General features: G+C 32.5%; 3 protein-coding genes across 3 annotated transcripts; all 3 read right to left on the reverse strand.

Annotated features, from left to right (window-relative positions):
• Window positions 1-232: 232 nt before the first annotated feature.
• ABCD2 (ABC transporter family protein) lies at window positions 233-7,758 on the reverse strand. Its single transcript, XM_047321043.2, has 10 exons — window positions 7,328-7,758; window positions 6,830-7,064; window positions 6,255-6,322; window positions 5,357-5,683; window positions 5,065-5,229; window positions 4,392-4,620; window positions 3,684-3,922; window positions 2,939-3,254; window positions 1,736-2,004; window positions 233-544 (listed from the first exon to the last, which is right to left on the reverse strand). The coding sequence occupies exons 1-10, from the start codon at window positions 7,559-7,561 to the stop codon at window positions 359-361; spliced, it is 2,268 nt and encodes a 755-aa protein (XP_047176999.2). The 5' UTR covers window positions 7,562-7,758; the 3' UTR covers window positions 233-358.
• Window positions 7,759-9,501: 1,743 nt separating this feature from the next.
• On the reverse strand, window positions 9,502-9,973 carry LOC148201475 (seed maturation protein). The gene has a single exon (XM_088110570.1). It carries the CDS (start codon window positions 9,912-9,914, stop codon window positions 9,672-9,674), a length of 243 nt encoding a protein of 80 aa, XP_087966696.1. The 5' UTR covers window positions 9,915-9,973; the 3' UTR covers window positions 9,502-9,671.
• A 1,482-nt stretch (window positions 9,974-11,455) lies between these two features.
• LOC124844165 (Acid phosphatase/vanadium-dependent haloperoxidase-related protein) lies at window positions 11,456-15,703 on the reverse strand. The gene is made up of 5 exons (XM_047321047.2): window positions 15,449-15,703; window positions 15,207-15,341; window positions 15,037-15,074; window positions 14,688-14,754; window positions 11,456-12,068 (listed from the first exon to the last, which is right to left on the reverse strand). Exons 1-5 carry the CDS (start codon window positions 15,641-15,643, stop codon window positions 11,688-11,690), a joined length of 816 nt encoding a protein of 271 aa, XP_047177003.1. The 5' UTR covers window positions 15,644-15,703; the 3' UTR covers window positions 11,456-11,687.
• Window positions 15,704-15,934: the final 231 nt, after the last annotated feature.

Consider the following 15,934-nt stretch of genomic DNA (forward strand, 5'->3'; position numbering starts at 1 on the left):
AACTTCCACTATTCCTTGCATCTTCAACCTCTGCTTCTTCAACCTCATAGAATGTGATATATAGCTTCCAAGGTTACTCATGGCTATCGTAGAAGTCAAGGTCTAACCATACCCTCTTTAGAGTGATGAAGTAATTGATCATCCTTTCTCATCCTTGCTTGATTTCTCCAATTTACAAGTTCACCATATGGAGTTTTTGGTATATGTTAACTAATCATAATATCTATAGTAGTGAAATTAAATCAATTATATTCATTAATAGAAATAGAATAGAATCTACATCTTAACATCATATACATCAAAACTATTGTTCAATGCAATTGAACCATGTTTTCTTGAGATGGTAAGCACTGAAAGCTCATAGATTTGTAAATTTTAAGGAAGACTCGGGTCTAGTAGGTTCAATGTACCAATTTAGCTGTTCATTGTCCGAATCAAATGTGGATATGCGTAAGATCCTCTCGTGGTAATCATACAAGGATGACCGGTGGCCTATGCTGACATATGTTATGTTTGCTGCTCGAATCTTTTGGTACAAATGAACCTGCAACCCAAAGCATAGCAGCAAAATGAACTTCAGCAAAACATCAACATGGTAAAAGTGGTTAGTTCTTGCAACAGTACTTTCCAAGAAATTTAATGAAAAACTATTGGACAATAGCTGCAATTTTTTTTATCCTGAGTAATTTCCAATGTGTTTTAGCTCAGAGTTTCCATTAAGAGCTAATAACAAGTAACTTCTTATGCATTTTAGGTCAGAGTTTCTATTAAGAGCTAGTAACTAGTAATTATATAGGCTGATGTCTTGACTCTAACATCATAATTGTCTTATGAAGAATGCAGAAGACCGTTTACTGGATGTGTCCATGTAATGTTAAGACTGAATGATTCTATGTCATCTAGTTGGTTAATGCACGTATGTCGATATCATCTAGCACGTCTAATAGCTAGAACATCTACCTCTAGTAAACTACTAGTTGAGAGTTGTCTTAACTGTTTTTTAACAGTTATTTTGTTGTCCCTAATTCTATGTATAAAGTCTTGTTAAACTCTTTCAAAAAGTTGTATGATGTGTTTTCCGTGTATAGAATATTTATAAGTCAATTTGTTTTTTCTTTCTTTCATTTTTGTGTTTCTTTTCCAAATTATTTGAATGTCAGGAATATCAAGAATTGAAATATGACCACCAAATTTGACAATGAGAAGTTCCCTAGTGAGAATGACTTTGGATTGTGGAGATCATGATGTGTGTTATCCTGATACTGGCAAAGATGTGTTGATGTCATAAAGGGGAGGCGAACATGTCAACATCTTTGTCGCTAAAGGAGGAGTTCTTCCATGATTTGGAGTCAAGGTGGAGAATTGTAATGTTTTGGCTCTAAAATCACGATTGCCTTATGAAGAGCACAGAAGACTATCTACTGGATGCTTCTAGTACTTTTAAGACTAAATGGTTGTTTGTCGCCTAGTTAAATGATGCACATTTTTTGTTATCGTCTAGCATGTCTAATAGCTGGATTGTCTACCTCTTGTAAACTCTTAGACAATAGTTGTCTTAAATATTATTTAATAGTTCTTCTGCCGTCCCTAGTTCTATAATGTTAAAGTCTTTTAAGCATGTTGTATGATATGTGTCACCTGTGTATAGAATCTACTATAGTTTAGTTTCTTTTTCTATATTGTTTGAACCCAACACATAGGAACAATCATAAGTGAACTTAAAATCCAACAATACCTCATTGGCATCATCAAGTGCACTTGTAGATTCATCGAGTAAAGCCAATTGAGGCTTTGAAAGCAAAAGACGAGCAAATGCAAGGCGTTGCTGCTCTCCCAAGGAAAGAACACTAGACCATTCATGTGTTGAATCTAAACTGAAACGAGCCAATAAATATCCAAGGCGGACTTCCTCTAACACCTTTATCAGCTCATCAGTTGTTGGCTTCGTAGGCCTATCATTTCCATCCTCCGACTTTGCCAAGTTTGTCAAGAAAGGAAGTGCATCTGTAGACAAATATTTATCACAATGAACAAAGCTTACACAATTTCCAGCAGGACTACTAATGTCATCAGTATAAATTAGGAAGGACTTTTCTATTTAATTAGATTTTATATTAGTATTTATTATCTGATTAACTTAGCTCTTCAATACAGTTTGGAAAAAAATACCCTCGAGAAAAAAAGATGAATTATAATTTCACAAATGAAACTTGTTGTAACCTAAAAGTCTATGCTCAGAATTGATAGTTTTTATTATGTTTTTTTACTTGATTATAAAGTCTGGATTTTATTCAAAAGGGTAAACACATCCATAACATAAGTAGATGGACCTGGGTTGATCCTAATGAAAAAAGGGATTAATTTTCTGGAGAACAACAAAGATAAACTGTCTGACAAGCAGCTAACATGGAATTTAAAGGGACCATGTTCGCAAGATTGTGAACAGCTACAGCTCCCTTTAGTGAAGCTAATGAAAGTTCAATTTCAAGAGATGCTTCTTTGATAGGCTTGCTTAGCTGTTTACGAAAGATATATCAATAACTATCTTGTCTAGCAGTCAATTTTTACGGTTACAGATTCAAAAGAACGTAATTAATAACACCTGATGCTTAACAATCATATAATTTCCATATTTCCTATATGTAAATTATCTTTTAAATTAAGCCTTCCTTTTATAGAGCTTATGCCAATAAACTACAAAAGCATTTTTGGTATTCCTGCAGGAGAAATATGTCCTCATCATTTCAGCACCAGCTATGTTGTGCCCACAACAACTCCGCCAGTATTGTTTGTCTGAAGTCTCCCAAATTGCAATAAAGCAAATGAGATTAGACACTAAGGGCACGAAAAAAGATCTCTGTTTTTAATATTAAAAAATATTGAGTTTTTATAAGAACCAAAAGCAATACATTTAGGGGTGGGAGGAAGAAATTCATACTTGTTTGCTCTGTACCATCTGACGTAGGAACTACATCATTGGACCAGGTTGGATAAAGTAACTGCTGACGAAGAGTACCCAAAACCATATACGGTCTTTGTGGAAGGAAAAAGATTCCAGATTTTCTGCTTATGGATTTTCCATGTGCTACATATGTGTCATGAACATTATTTGGAGAATTCACATCTGAACAAAGGGATTGTTCAGGATATCCTCCACCTTTAATATAGTATGTGATCTTTCCGGTTCCAGCTTTCCATAGACCAGCCATAGCTCTTAACAAAGAAGTCTTGCCACTTCCACTTGGTCCCATTACCTGTTAAGCTGATAATATTCAAAAGTGCGCATTTGTATAGACCTAGTGTTATTAACTTAACAATACAATCTTAAAATCTACATGTTCGTGAGAGATGATGAGCAAGAACAGACTTATCTGAAGTCGGTGAAAAAAGCAAGCAAGAGAAAGGGGTAATTCCCCCCTAGCCAGAGAGAGATTCTCTCTACCTTAAACTAGAAAATTAGTGGCCAAAACCCTCTCTACTCCCACTATTCCTTATAACAAACTTGGCTAATTACATCTCTCCATAACTAACTCCTCCCCCCCTCTTCTGTAACTTCCCACCAATACTCCTCAACTAGACTTTTAGGCACTTGGGCTTTCAAATCTAGACTTTAAAGGCTTTAATGGGCAGCTCAGGAACCATTTGGCTAGAATTGCAATCAGATGCGTCAGTGGATATCTTACCAGTAAATTATCTTTTTCCTTGATCGTCAATGACAAGTCTCTAATAAGTGTAGATTCACTTGGTGTCTTCAGAATCAAATCTTCTACCTCCAGTAATGTGCCAAATTTTTCTGGTGGAGTGGAGCCATTAGATTCCAATGCAGATGAACTCCTAAAATCTTTGTATGTAATTTGTATGTCTTCCAATGTATTAGTAAGAGATTTGGAGCTGCTTCTATCCAAAACATCATCGAATTCCCCTGCATATGCAATACAACATTTATTAGTTGGAAGTGTCCATTACATGAAAAGGAACAAAGCTAGCCTGTAAACATAAATGAATAAAAGAGAGCTTCAGATGCATAAATAAAACAACAGATGGAACAGATAATTACTTCAAAGAAAGCAGAGTATATCTACTAGCAAAATGTGCTGCAGCACAAAAGAAGATGAGGGAGTGAAAGGAAAAATGAAGGGTTGAAATTAACATAGATAAGGGCATTGGTTGATTCATAAATAACATCTTTAATACATTGTAATACTTTTTTTCTCTTTTCTGGGATTTTTTATTTGTGTTTACTCAAACATAACCATAAATTCTACCAAAGTGGCTCTCCCATTTTTCTGAAGAGTAAAACTTCATAGTTCATTCACTTATGCTCATATCCTTCATGATATCTGCATATATAAAAATGTATAGGGAAAGATAAGGGTGAAAGGATGCTGTACCTAACCGATTAATAACTGCAGAAAAAGCACTTATAGCTTGAAACTGATACACGATGAGAGAGAAGTCACCAAGGATATGATTAAAAGCAGAAACTGACTGATTGATGACACCAAACTCAATTTTTCCTGAGAAGTACATGGGAGCAACAACAGCAGCAGGAAGAACTTGAATAACATAGCGGTAGCCATTGGTGAAGAACTCCAGATTTCTAGAAGCAATCAGCAATTGCTGTAAAGAAATAAAAGTAACGCCATTCATCATTAAGGTATGACAAGTTAGAGGATAAAACTGCATTGCGAAACTTTATAAAGAAACTGATGCTGTATCAAGGTTAAGTTCGTATTTAATAGAGTTTCCTAATTCCCAAAATCTGATCAGCTGACATGGCTGTATATCTTTCAAATGATTTTGTCAGCTACCAATATATTGAAGCCGAGATGATCCACAGGGATTTAGTTTTTCAATCAAGAAAAAGAAAACATGTAGAGAAGCATTATTTACAGTAAATGTTGATTATGTTATGTTCATTGTAAATATCAAGCAATATACGAGTGAGAAATATATGCAATATAACTCAAGAAACCCATTGGCCTGAACATAGATACCGATAGCACAATGTACAAAAATTGTTTTAAAAATAAAAATGGTAAATATAAAGAAGAAATGTCTCACAGTCAAATTTTCGAAAGCGCTTTTAAAGCGCTGCAGAAGAAGTTGCATTTCACTTTCTTCACCACTATAAAATGCAATTGATTCAGCATTTTCCCGGACCCGTACAAGTCCATACCGAAAGTCTGCTTCCTTTTTCTCTTGCAAGAAATTTAAATTCACCAGCCCCTGACATTATCACAATTTATGGTTAACAAAAAGGGAACTAACTTAAAGGCCATTCAGTTATTAGGGCATAGGTGGTAACTTTCCCTGACAATTTAAACTATCACTAAAATATAGAAACGATCATTACCCTTCCAAGGAAAACACTTATAGCTGTCCCACCAATTGAGTATACTAGAAGAACAACGAACAGTGGAGGATAGATTCCAAACAAGATGTTACTGAATGAGATTAAGTCCACAGCAGCATTAAAGAGTGTCAAGGAGAAAGCAAGGGATGTCCCAGTGAAAGAACTTAGATCATCAACAATTCGCTGGTCTGGATTATCAATGATTGACTGTGACTGAATTTTATAGAAAGTCTGATTATTCAGATAGCGATCCATGTAATAACTTGTCATCCAAGATCTCCATCTCAAAGAAAGAGTTTCTCTTGCATAATCTCTCAATACAAAAAACTGCAAAGTAATTACGATTAAGATGAGAAAAATGTGCAGATTACTGGAAAAAGGGGATGGCAAACAAAATACAGTACAGAAGACATGCATAAATCTTGAACCAATACACAAAAGAAACAGAAGGACATGGAATGTCGGGGTAATTGCTGATTTAGTAAAACCTTATCAAAATTGTTATCAAATAATAGTCATTTATTTCCCTTACTTTATTTTAGCTAAAATATTCATGTATGCTTTACTATGTCGAGAAATCCATTCATTTCAATTAAAAATACTGACTCAGAAGAAATGACTCGGATTGAAAGGAGACTACTTCCAAAAGAATCAAAGAAGGAAAGTCATTTATGTGTATTGTCCAAGTTCTCATATGACAAATAAGAACATGAAAAGGGCAACTTTCAAAACCACGTCTAGGCAAATCCATATACCATGTGATGTGTGAGTTAATTCGCTCATTCATTCTTGTTTCTTTCCATTTAAGAAGATGGATCATATGACAGTATACATCAGTCTAAGAATTAAAACAAAGTATAGCCGAGCTATACCTAAGAAAATGCAGCATTGTGCTCACCGGGATTCCTCCAGCAAAACCACCCAAGTAGTATAATAATTGCCTCGTGAATTGCTCTTGATCCTTGTCTTGCATTAATAAACATAAACACGTTTAGTTCCTTGTTGCCACTTCATATACAACAGCAAACATATAACGAAACAAGAAACAGCAGAAAATCTCACACGCAAGCAAATACTACATGGTAAATGGAAGATAAACAAGGGTGGCTGTATCCCCACACATATATACACATTGCTAAATGTTTGCTTTATGTATTTCACATAATTGCATGTAACTTGATATTTCTGTTTCAGTTTCCTCAATAATTTCATAATAGTCGGTTATTGACACTTTTACTTGAGGAACAGGAAGTACGTCAGTTACTTTTACTTGAGGAGCGCGTATCTCAGTTACTAATAATTATCTCTTAATTTGCTAGTCTGTTTTGGTCTTTCAATAATTATAAATCTAAATTTTATTGACCAATAAATTATTATATTCCTTGCTTTCAGCTCAAAATATTCCAACGTATTATGTCGCTCCTTCTTCCCTATCTTATTTTTCTGCCATACTTCCAGCACACATAAACTTACTAGCAAGAGCATTGAAGAAGTCTCTCCCCAAGAAACTGAAGCCTACACTGATTCCAGTGGTAGCCAAAGTGAGAGCAAAAACACCAGCAAGCTGCAACCTTGCTTGCACTTTGTCATCTGAAGTCCAGTAAGGAGCTGCCACCTTCCAGAACCTTCTGAAAAGCGTCTGCAGGTCAGGACTTTCACCCTGTGCAGCAACGATACCATCACTCTCTTCTTCCACTAGCTTGTATTCCTGCACTTCCAACAAAATTTTCAAACTTTTAAACACTATTCATCGACCAAACCCTTTACAAATTCAAAGAAGAGATATAACGGTAACATGTTCTTTCTAATCCAATCTCTACCTCTTAATGGTTAAAATATATTGAAAATTACACTATCACCATGGAGACCCGTTTAACATTTTCTAATTTCCAATAAATTTCAACCTATGATAAAGAATACAATCAAAACAGGTATTGTTTATCCAAAAAAAATAAAACAACACAAGTATACCTTATCAGGATCAGGTGGCAATGGAGCCTGTGAGGCAGCGGAAGAAGAAGAGGAACATTTGCCCCAATTCCTCCTAATGTAAAGCCCCCCTCTGCAAATGGGCAATGGAGAAAATGGGATCAACGCACCAAAACCAAGATGAAGTTGAACGTTATGACTTGATAATGGAAGCTTGGACTTATAGTTAGAGGAGAAGGTGAAAAGAGGGCATGCTTGTTGAAACAGCAAGATCATTTTTTTCCTCTCTGGGTATTCTTAATTTGGCCCAAAGCTATTATATGTGCATAATCAATGCTTGGTCTCCATGTTTATTCTTGAAACTCAATAGTCACACAACATTGTGGGACTCTTTTGGCATGTATGGCTTCTGAGAATGAAATAGTTTTCGGATTTGTCGTGTTTGAATGTCACGGCGAGTCGGATTTTGTTCGCTTTGTTAGGATGATTGAAGAGAAAAATTTGGAGCCGCATAGATTATTACTATTATTATTGGGAATTATCCTTACGGTAGGATTTCTTGTGATGCACATGTTGCCACGCACAGAAGCAAAAATAAGGTAGCTATGGAACCAGAGAGTAGAATTTGTAGGCAGATTAATTACAAACTCTTGCGTTAATAAAGACTAAATATATTAAGAGTTGACTATTAAAAATATCAACTATTAAAAATAAGAGTAAATATTATTATTGATATCATATATGGATAAGTATTTCTCATTATTGTCAATATATTAATATTTTCAGTTAGTAATTAAATAATGTATTGACAATAACTAAAATTGCTTAATTTCAAAATTATAAAAATAAAAGTTACACTTTCTCAAAAAGATAAGAAATAAATTTGAATCTGTATAAAAATAATCATTTTTGTTACTTTTGATGTTATTACGTTGAAAACCAACAACATCCTGTCCATAATATTTTGTGATGGAATAATTATAAGAAATTATTTTATAATTAAACCATGGAAAACATCATTCTAGCTCTATTAACATATATATATATACGAATAAAATTCATTCGCGACAGTACTCAATATTTTAATACTTACTTTCGACTTACTTTCAAATGTAAGTATTATACTATCAATATTTTAATACCTACTTTCAAATGTAAGTATTATATTATACTCTTGGATGTAAGTATTATGTTATATCCGTTATCCCTTATACGGATAAAAGAGCTTAATTGTTGAGGACCGAATTAAGCTTCCTGAAGAAATATTATTATTAAAATCTTAATTTTAAATATTAATTATTTTTAAAGTGATGTTTTGAAATCATTATAAGATTTACTTAAAAGAACATTATTGTTTACTTTATTCCAATAAAAGAAAGTTAGATTGAAATATGTAAAATCCATCTCGAATCATCCTGGTGGGAGAAAGAAAAACGTTCACTATTAAACTTAGAATAGAATATATATAAACAATTCTACTTGAGAATAGAATTCCAATTAAGTATGAATAATCTTATTCAGTATATTTTTGTATTATTATAAAATTCCATTCGAGCAAACAAATAATCTTATTTAATATTATTATATCATTATAATATAATTGTGTTGTTTCAAATTACATATGTTTGTTGTATTGTGAAATTGGTAATATGGTCACGGAAGAAGAAAAACAAGAAGTGTAGCATTATTCAACAAAAATGTTGGATACACATATATTGTAACTTTGTTCCTAAATCTTAGTTTTAATTTCTTTGAATAAAAGGAAAATTTGATTTTTGGTATGTAGGTATGCATAAAAAAATTTATTCCATAATATTGAGTAGAAAATTGGTTAGTTTCATGGACAAAGAAAATGGTGGTATAAAAGTAATCATAAATTAACTTTAACCCTTGCAATAAATAAATACTTATTCATCATAAATATTAGAATCTATAGTTCTAGTTAACATTACAACCATGAATGAATATAGTAACAAATAGATTAAATTGCCTACTAATTAAAGAAGAAACATCTTCCAAAATTAAATGAAGATATATTCAGATGAAGATGAAATGTGAATTTACTCCACTGATTGATCTTGCTCAAGTATCAAGACAAGTGAAGAAAGAATGACGGAAGGAAGGAATTAATGTATAAAAGATCAAACAAGTAAGAACATAAAACAATGAGTCACTGTAGAGAAAGAAATAAAACAAAGAAAAGGATATTTAGGTCATAACATCAACCTCTTCCGTTTTATTCCATAAAACACAAAGTAGAAGCAAAGTAAGAAAGGAAGACAGAAATCAGTTTCATGCAAAGACACAAACACACAGAAGAAAGATTTAGAAGCAGCAGCATGATGATAAGAAGAGAGTAGGTTTTGGTTTATGCATAGGTTATGAATTAGCCTGTGCCTGTGACTCCAAGGTCTTGTTTGTCTTCCTCTTTACCAGCACCAAAGACAGGACCACCTTTTCCAGCAGGATCATTGACCTTCTCCTGCAATTTCTCCACCTGAATGGAACCTTGATCCTCCCTTGAACGCAACTCAATCCTGCTCCTGTTCTCTCCTCCTCCTCCTCCTACTGACTCATATATTGTTGCTGTCTTTGACCCTTTTGGCTGTGCTCCTTGTGCCCCAGACATGATATCTCTATGTGATTGATTACACTCTTTTGATCCTTTCTATGCTTATTTTTCACCTTCACATATGCATTATATATATATATCATGGGAGGATATTGATAATGTAACTCTGCCCTACCAAAATCAAACCACGTAGTATGCAGACATGCCATCAGATTACGCGTGTTATTTCGTACTGTCACTCTTGTTTTCTGCCACGTTTTGTGCCTTTTTAGTAATCTAGAAAGTTTTTGTCAAGTGAGTGAACATATATTTGTAAAAGTTTTTACACTTGAGTTTTACAAAATCCTTTTTTATTAAAATGTAATTTTAATGATCAAATTAATAATAAATTAACGATTACATTGTTATAACGTTATTACATTAGGGTTAATTTATTTGTTTTATTAAGAATTAAGTTTTTCATTTTTGTAAGAATTGGTCTAGTTGATATTTTTGTGACTTGTTATTTTTTTATTAAGGGGATGACGCGAGATATTAAGTATCATGAGGTGCTTTGTGTTTTTTGTGAAAAATAACATATTAATAGATCTTACACTATAGTATCATTTAGGATATAAATTTTATTTTTATTTTAATTTTAAAATATAATTAAAATCAAAATAAAAGTATTAAATATATATCACCTTTGTAATTTATATAATATATATATATATATATATATATATATATTAAAATATAATTAATGATAAAGGGGTATATAAGATGTGTATATATGAAAATAAAAAATTTCTATAAAAATAATATTAAATTTATATATATTCTTTACTTTATTTTTAATAATATTTTTAAATCATAATACAAAATTCATAAACGTATTATGTTAAAAATTAAAAAAAATTTAAACATAATGTAGAAAATAATAAACTAACAAATAGTACTTAAAAGACTTTAAACTTCCAAAAATAGATTAAAAAATTAAGTATCCACATTATATATATATATATATATATATATAAGTTTTAAATAATAAATATTTATTCTGTTTAATTAATATTTTATTACAACTTAAATTTAATATAAATATATAATATATAATAAATAATATATTTAATTATCTTATTTTTATAAAACAAAACCACATAAAATAGAAGTAATAATACCTCTATATATTTGTTTATAATAAAACTCGTATACTTTTATTTATAAAAGGGATATAAGACGGCATATTGAAAAATGCAGCTACAGCATCTCAATTTTTTACTGGTTTAAATAACTAGAGTTAAAATATTTTTAAGTCCACGATAAATATATGTATAAAAAATAATACTTTATAGATATTAAAATATGAATAAATAAATTTAAACTGAAGTTAAAAAGTGGAAATACAAACAAATATTAAAGTTTCAAAATGATAAAAACCAAAAAACAAGTAGTAATAACTTAAACTTATTTAAAGTCATATTTTGCATATATTTCTTTATTTAATTAATAAGTTTCAAAATTTATTATCTATAACCAATTATTAATAATAATAATTTTACATAAAATTAAGGTAAATAAAATATCCTTTGTTCCATTCAATTAGACAAACCTGAATGTTTCAAAATTGAATTAAGAAGCAAAAATCTGCCATTCATCCCAAGCAAATCCGATCCCTTTTAGAAGGGTATTCTATCTTTACCAATGTGATGTTCTCTTTGGACATATTTGAATGTGGTATATTTTGCTGAAAGATAACCTAAGCTGGTTCCAACTTGCGGTTTCTTTACATTAGTATAATATTCTATTTGACGTAAGATATATGATGAAATTATTCATCAAAAAAGAATTTTACACGATATCATACACAGCCAAAGCCACCAAAAAGCCTAGTAAGGCACCAGCTATGACTTCAATCTCTGTATGGCCAATAGATTCTTTTAATGGGGGTATGCCATCAACACCCAATTTTGAGATTTCTTCTTCTTCTTCTGTTTGCCTTATTTTGCTTCCTGATTTGACCAATAAACCTCCATTCGCTTGTTGTGGTTCCAAAGTGGCTTCTTTGGGCAAAAGGGACTTCTCAAAGTCTTCTATTTTCAGTTGCTTTGATAGTCCTGGTTGAGAGTTCATTAAATTATCTGCATCTTTGGAATGTAAAGAGTTGGCTTGCATTTGGAGTAGTAGTTTGTTCAACATTCTAGCATGAATCCCTACTTCTCTTCTTACACCCTGAATATCACACAATCCAAACTCCCAATTGTTAGTTATAAGGTTATATTCATAACAAAAGCAACCAAGTTAAGGGGACAAACAGTAAAAAACAGCTTTTCTTGGGCTGATTTTAAGTAAAAGGAGAAAGAGTAGTACAAAAAACAGCATTTATCTTATACAAATGTTCTTTCTGCTGGGTCTAAGCAACTGACATTTCAACTAACTTTTGGTCTAGTGAGGACAACTATGGGAGATTAGAAAACTGAGATTTATAATTCTTTTTTAAACGAATCTCAGAAAAGCAGGCAGTAAGTCGTGACTAAAAATACATGTAACAAGGTTTCTTAGGTTGAAGATGGTAATAATTTCCTGGTCACTTTTTCTCCCAATTGCAACCATCCTTGTTCTACTTCCCGTATACATTCTTTAAATTCCATTTCTCATTCTGCAGCTTTAAAGGTGCCCAGTTCAAAGTGGAGCAGATATGAATAAGAACAAAAGAAGTACCTCTGCAATCTCACTCTAAGTATAAAACAAAAACCAAATTATGAAAATATTTTAGATGCCATCAAAGTAAGGGACTAGCATTGTCCAACTAAATATTTAGTTGCAGTAGGATTGGGCTAGTAGTAAGGGATTTTGGCAGTTGGCATCAAGTCATAGTTTCAGACTTCGTTGTTACCAATGTATAAAAAATATTTAGTAAACCCTCTGTATCATTCTTCTACATACTATCAGTAGTACCCCTGGGTGTGAATTTACAATGTATATACTGAAACAAAAACAAAAAGGGGTATTGAAAAGAGAGGTGCACCCTTCCTTTCTCTTTACTGGCTTCTTACATTTCTGCATCACATCCCTCTCCTCCTTTAATAATCTATAGAGATAAACACTCCACCTAAATACCTTTGTTTACCTTGTTGGCAATCTGTTACATAAGTGCACAAATTGGAACATAATGAAGAATTAAGAAGGAGGGGATACATTATAGATTAGGAATTGTGTGATTTTGTATGGGGTCTTTGATGATTCTTTTGTAATGGTTTTTATGATTTTGTAATTAGAAACTCTCTTTGGACATTAATGGCCACTAGGATTATTAAATCGCTTGTTGGATGAACCTAATCAGTTGGATGAGCCTAGTGGTCTTTGGTCCACAGCATAGGTATTTGTTGAATTTTGTTAATTAGTTTCAAAGTGTATGAAGCTTTATGCTCCTGGAGCTACTTTTCTTGCAAATCCTAATAGCAACTTTTTTTTGTATAACCATTCAGAAATGTAAAGCTTCTCTAACTCCAGTTTTATTACCCATATATACAATATTTTCAGCACAGTATCAAACTACTGTTTTGAGGAAAAGATGTTTTGGTTAAATTCTCTGGCCTCAAACTTAAGCAACAACTTTATATTTCTTAGGTCACAGTTTTACTAAATCAATCCATCAACAAAAGATAAAGAACAGTTCTAGCCTAAATGTAAATCCATAGATTACCAATGCTGGTAGACAGTTCATATTGTTGTAGTGTGCATCAATTGTCCTGTGGTTTAGTCTATATGGAACAAGTCACTATTGAATAGTGGTGCTTGGGCTGTTAGACGTTTAAGTAGAAAGAGTTTAACCTTGATTATCAGCTATAACTCTAGTGACACACACTCGATCCAACAATTGGTATCAAATCCAAGGTCATAAGTTTGATTCCCAGTGGAACAATTGTTCAGAGGGAGATTGTTGCCGGGATGCATCAATTGTCTGTGGCGTAGGCTAGGTGGGTCAAGGCACAATTGAATAGTGATGCTTGAGTTCATACACTCTTAAGTAGTAAGAGTTGTCTCCTAACCATCAACTATATATAGCTTTTAGTTTAGTAGTAAGCATTCCATCAAACAACTATATCTACCATGGTACATAACATTGAAAATGATAAGTTTATGGTCAAACTGTTATTCAAAGCTTGTTTTTACTTTAGGGCATTGACAGTGGAACACATTCAACCTGACAAACCAGAGGAGTAACACAAGCAAGAATTTTATGTTTACGGAGTCCCCCACTGTACGAACCTATATAAATTGCTAGTTCAACAATTCAGTCATCTTATAATATCTTTTACATTCGAGTATATTTGAATTAGAGTTTATGTTTTGTTGTCACTCCTCAAAATCTTCATTGGTCATAAAGAATTTTCTGCTGCATATCAGCTTATGCTAATTGCTTTACCAACATACGTAGTTCCAGAAACAACACATCCCCGCATAAAACCACAAGTCACAAGCAAAAAATTGAACTAAATCTGTTCATGTTTAGTGTTTACCAATACCACCACGAGAAGAATTCCACAATAGTTGTATCATTCATTAGAGATTAGAATAATCACGTAACAACCATAGCAAATATCTTACAAGATCTTAATATAATCCGGCTTAAGACTTGTCAAATAAGTTTGAAATAAATAGCCAATGGACCACCACGGTGTCTACAAAATAGACCTCCCCAATTGTTGCTTTTTATCTAAGCGCAGTTCAAATGTTACACAATTAAAAGAACATAGCAAAAGACATTCACGTGATACAATACAAATACATGAAGTAAATAATACTAAAGACTAGATAGAAAGTACCATATTTAACAGAAGATCATACCTGAGCATCATACATAATGAGACCAGCATACACAACTGCAAGCCCAAAAATAGGATCGGAGAACCCTCTGCATTTGAAAATTATAAAATTACATATATCACAAGAATATATGCATACAAACGTATAAGTCAAGTGAAATTCTTGGTTATTGTGAGAAATAAAACCTATGAATGCTATCCATACAACTATAAATGGATGATCAAGATTAAAAGGGTTTTAGTGATCACAAGACCATTAAAAAAGTAGTGTGCCTTTATCTTTAGGTCTTGACCATTCAAATATAATCTAATAGTATATATTTAATTATTCTTGAACCGAACACCAAAATGGCACAATCTCAATACCTTACCTCTCAAGGCCAAACAATGTTGCACAAGCCACTGTTGCCTATGCCAGGAAAATACAAACAACTTGGTGAGATACTGATATTGACAATGAAACCCTACTGGGTAAAATATTCAACAATTGAAGTGTCATCATCAAAATAGGATTAACTGATTAAGGGTTGCAAGGCCATACAGAAGAGTGTGACGATGGGAACCCTCCGGCTTGAACAATTACCCTGATATCAAACTCTTTGCCATACAGAAAAACCGAAGTGAATGGCTTAGAAAGCTGACCAATCGCCAAAGAAACACCAGCTGCAATCAGAACCTTGGGAGAAGAAGATCAAAGAAAGAGAAAGAAAAAGAAAATATCAAAATTTGAAAGGAACCAAGAATTTGTAAGACATATAAACTTTGAATTTTGAAATGGGGTACCTTGTTATGAGCAATTTGAGCGATGTCATCAAAGAAACCAGGGCCAAGAGAAGAAATTCTGAAGGTGGAAGCTTTGGGCTTTCTAGGAGAAGAGAGATGGTGAAGAAATGGGTTCCTTTGTTTCAGTGATGGGGTGAAGAGAGAAACAGTGTGAGAGAGAGGAATAGCACAGAACAAGGAATGTTGCAGCAACATTATGTATGTTATTGGTATCTATCTTGTTCTGCACCACTACTGTCAACTATGAAACATGTTCTATTCTAATAAGGTGGTGTTGTTGGATGTATCTATAAAACAAAAGAGAAATTGCTTACATAAAAAGAAGATTTAAATATTTTTCTAGCAAGTTATGTTTTTCTTTTCTGAAATTTGTAGTGAATTTGATTTTTATATTCAATTTTTTTTAAAATCAATATTTTTATTTCTTAAATTAAAAAAAAATAGATACTACATTGAAGAAATTAAAATGATTTGTTAATATTGTTT

Source organism: Vigna umbellata, chromosome 3 (assembly GCF_029865625.1).
Source record: "Vigna umbellata cultivar VRB3 chromosome 3, Vumbellata_1.0, whole genome shotgun sequence".
In the NCBI taxonomy this organism is placed as follows: Eukaryota; Viridiplantae; Streptophyta; class Magnoliopsida; order Fabales; family Fabaceae; genus Vigna; species Vigna umbellata.

What these genes read in the sequence shown, in the direction of transcription:
- LOC124844165 (XM_047321047.2), bottom strand. Translation starts at nt 15,643, where the DNA reads ATGTTGCTGCAACATTCCTTGTTCTGTGCTATTCCTCTCTCTCACACT. An exon ending in TCCCATCGTCACACTCTTCT is followed by an intron (nt 15,075 to 15,206) that starts GTATGGCCTTGC and finishes TTCCTGGCATAG; the next exon opens with GCAACAGTGGCTTGTGCAAC. An exon ending in TCATTATGTATGATGCTCAG is followed by an intron (nt 12,069 to 14,687) that starts GTATGATCTTCT and finishes TGTGATATTCAG; the next exon opens with GGTGTAAGAAGAGAAGTAGG.
- ABCD2 (XM_047321043.2), bottom strand. Translation starts at nt 7,561, where the DNA reads ATGATCTTGCTGTTTCAACAAGCATGCCCTCTTTTCACCTTCTCCTCT. An exon ending in GTTTTGCTGGAGGAATCCCG is followed by an intron (nt 5,684 to 6,254) that starts GTGAGCACAATG and finishes ATTACTTTGCAG; the next exon opens with TTTTTTGTATTGAGAGATTA. An exon ending in GCGCTTTCGAAAATTTGACT is followed by an intron (nt 4,621 to 5,064) that starts GTGAGACATTTC and finishes ATTTCTTTACAG; the next exon opens with CAATTGCTGATTGCTTCTAG.
- LOC148201475 (XM_088110570.1), bottom strand. Translation starts at nt 9,914, where the DNA reads ATGTCTGGGGCACAAGGAGCACAGCCAAAAGGGTCAAAGACAGCAACA.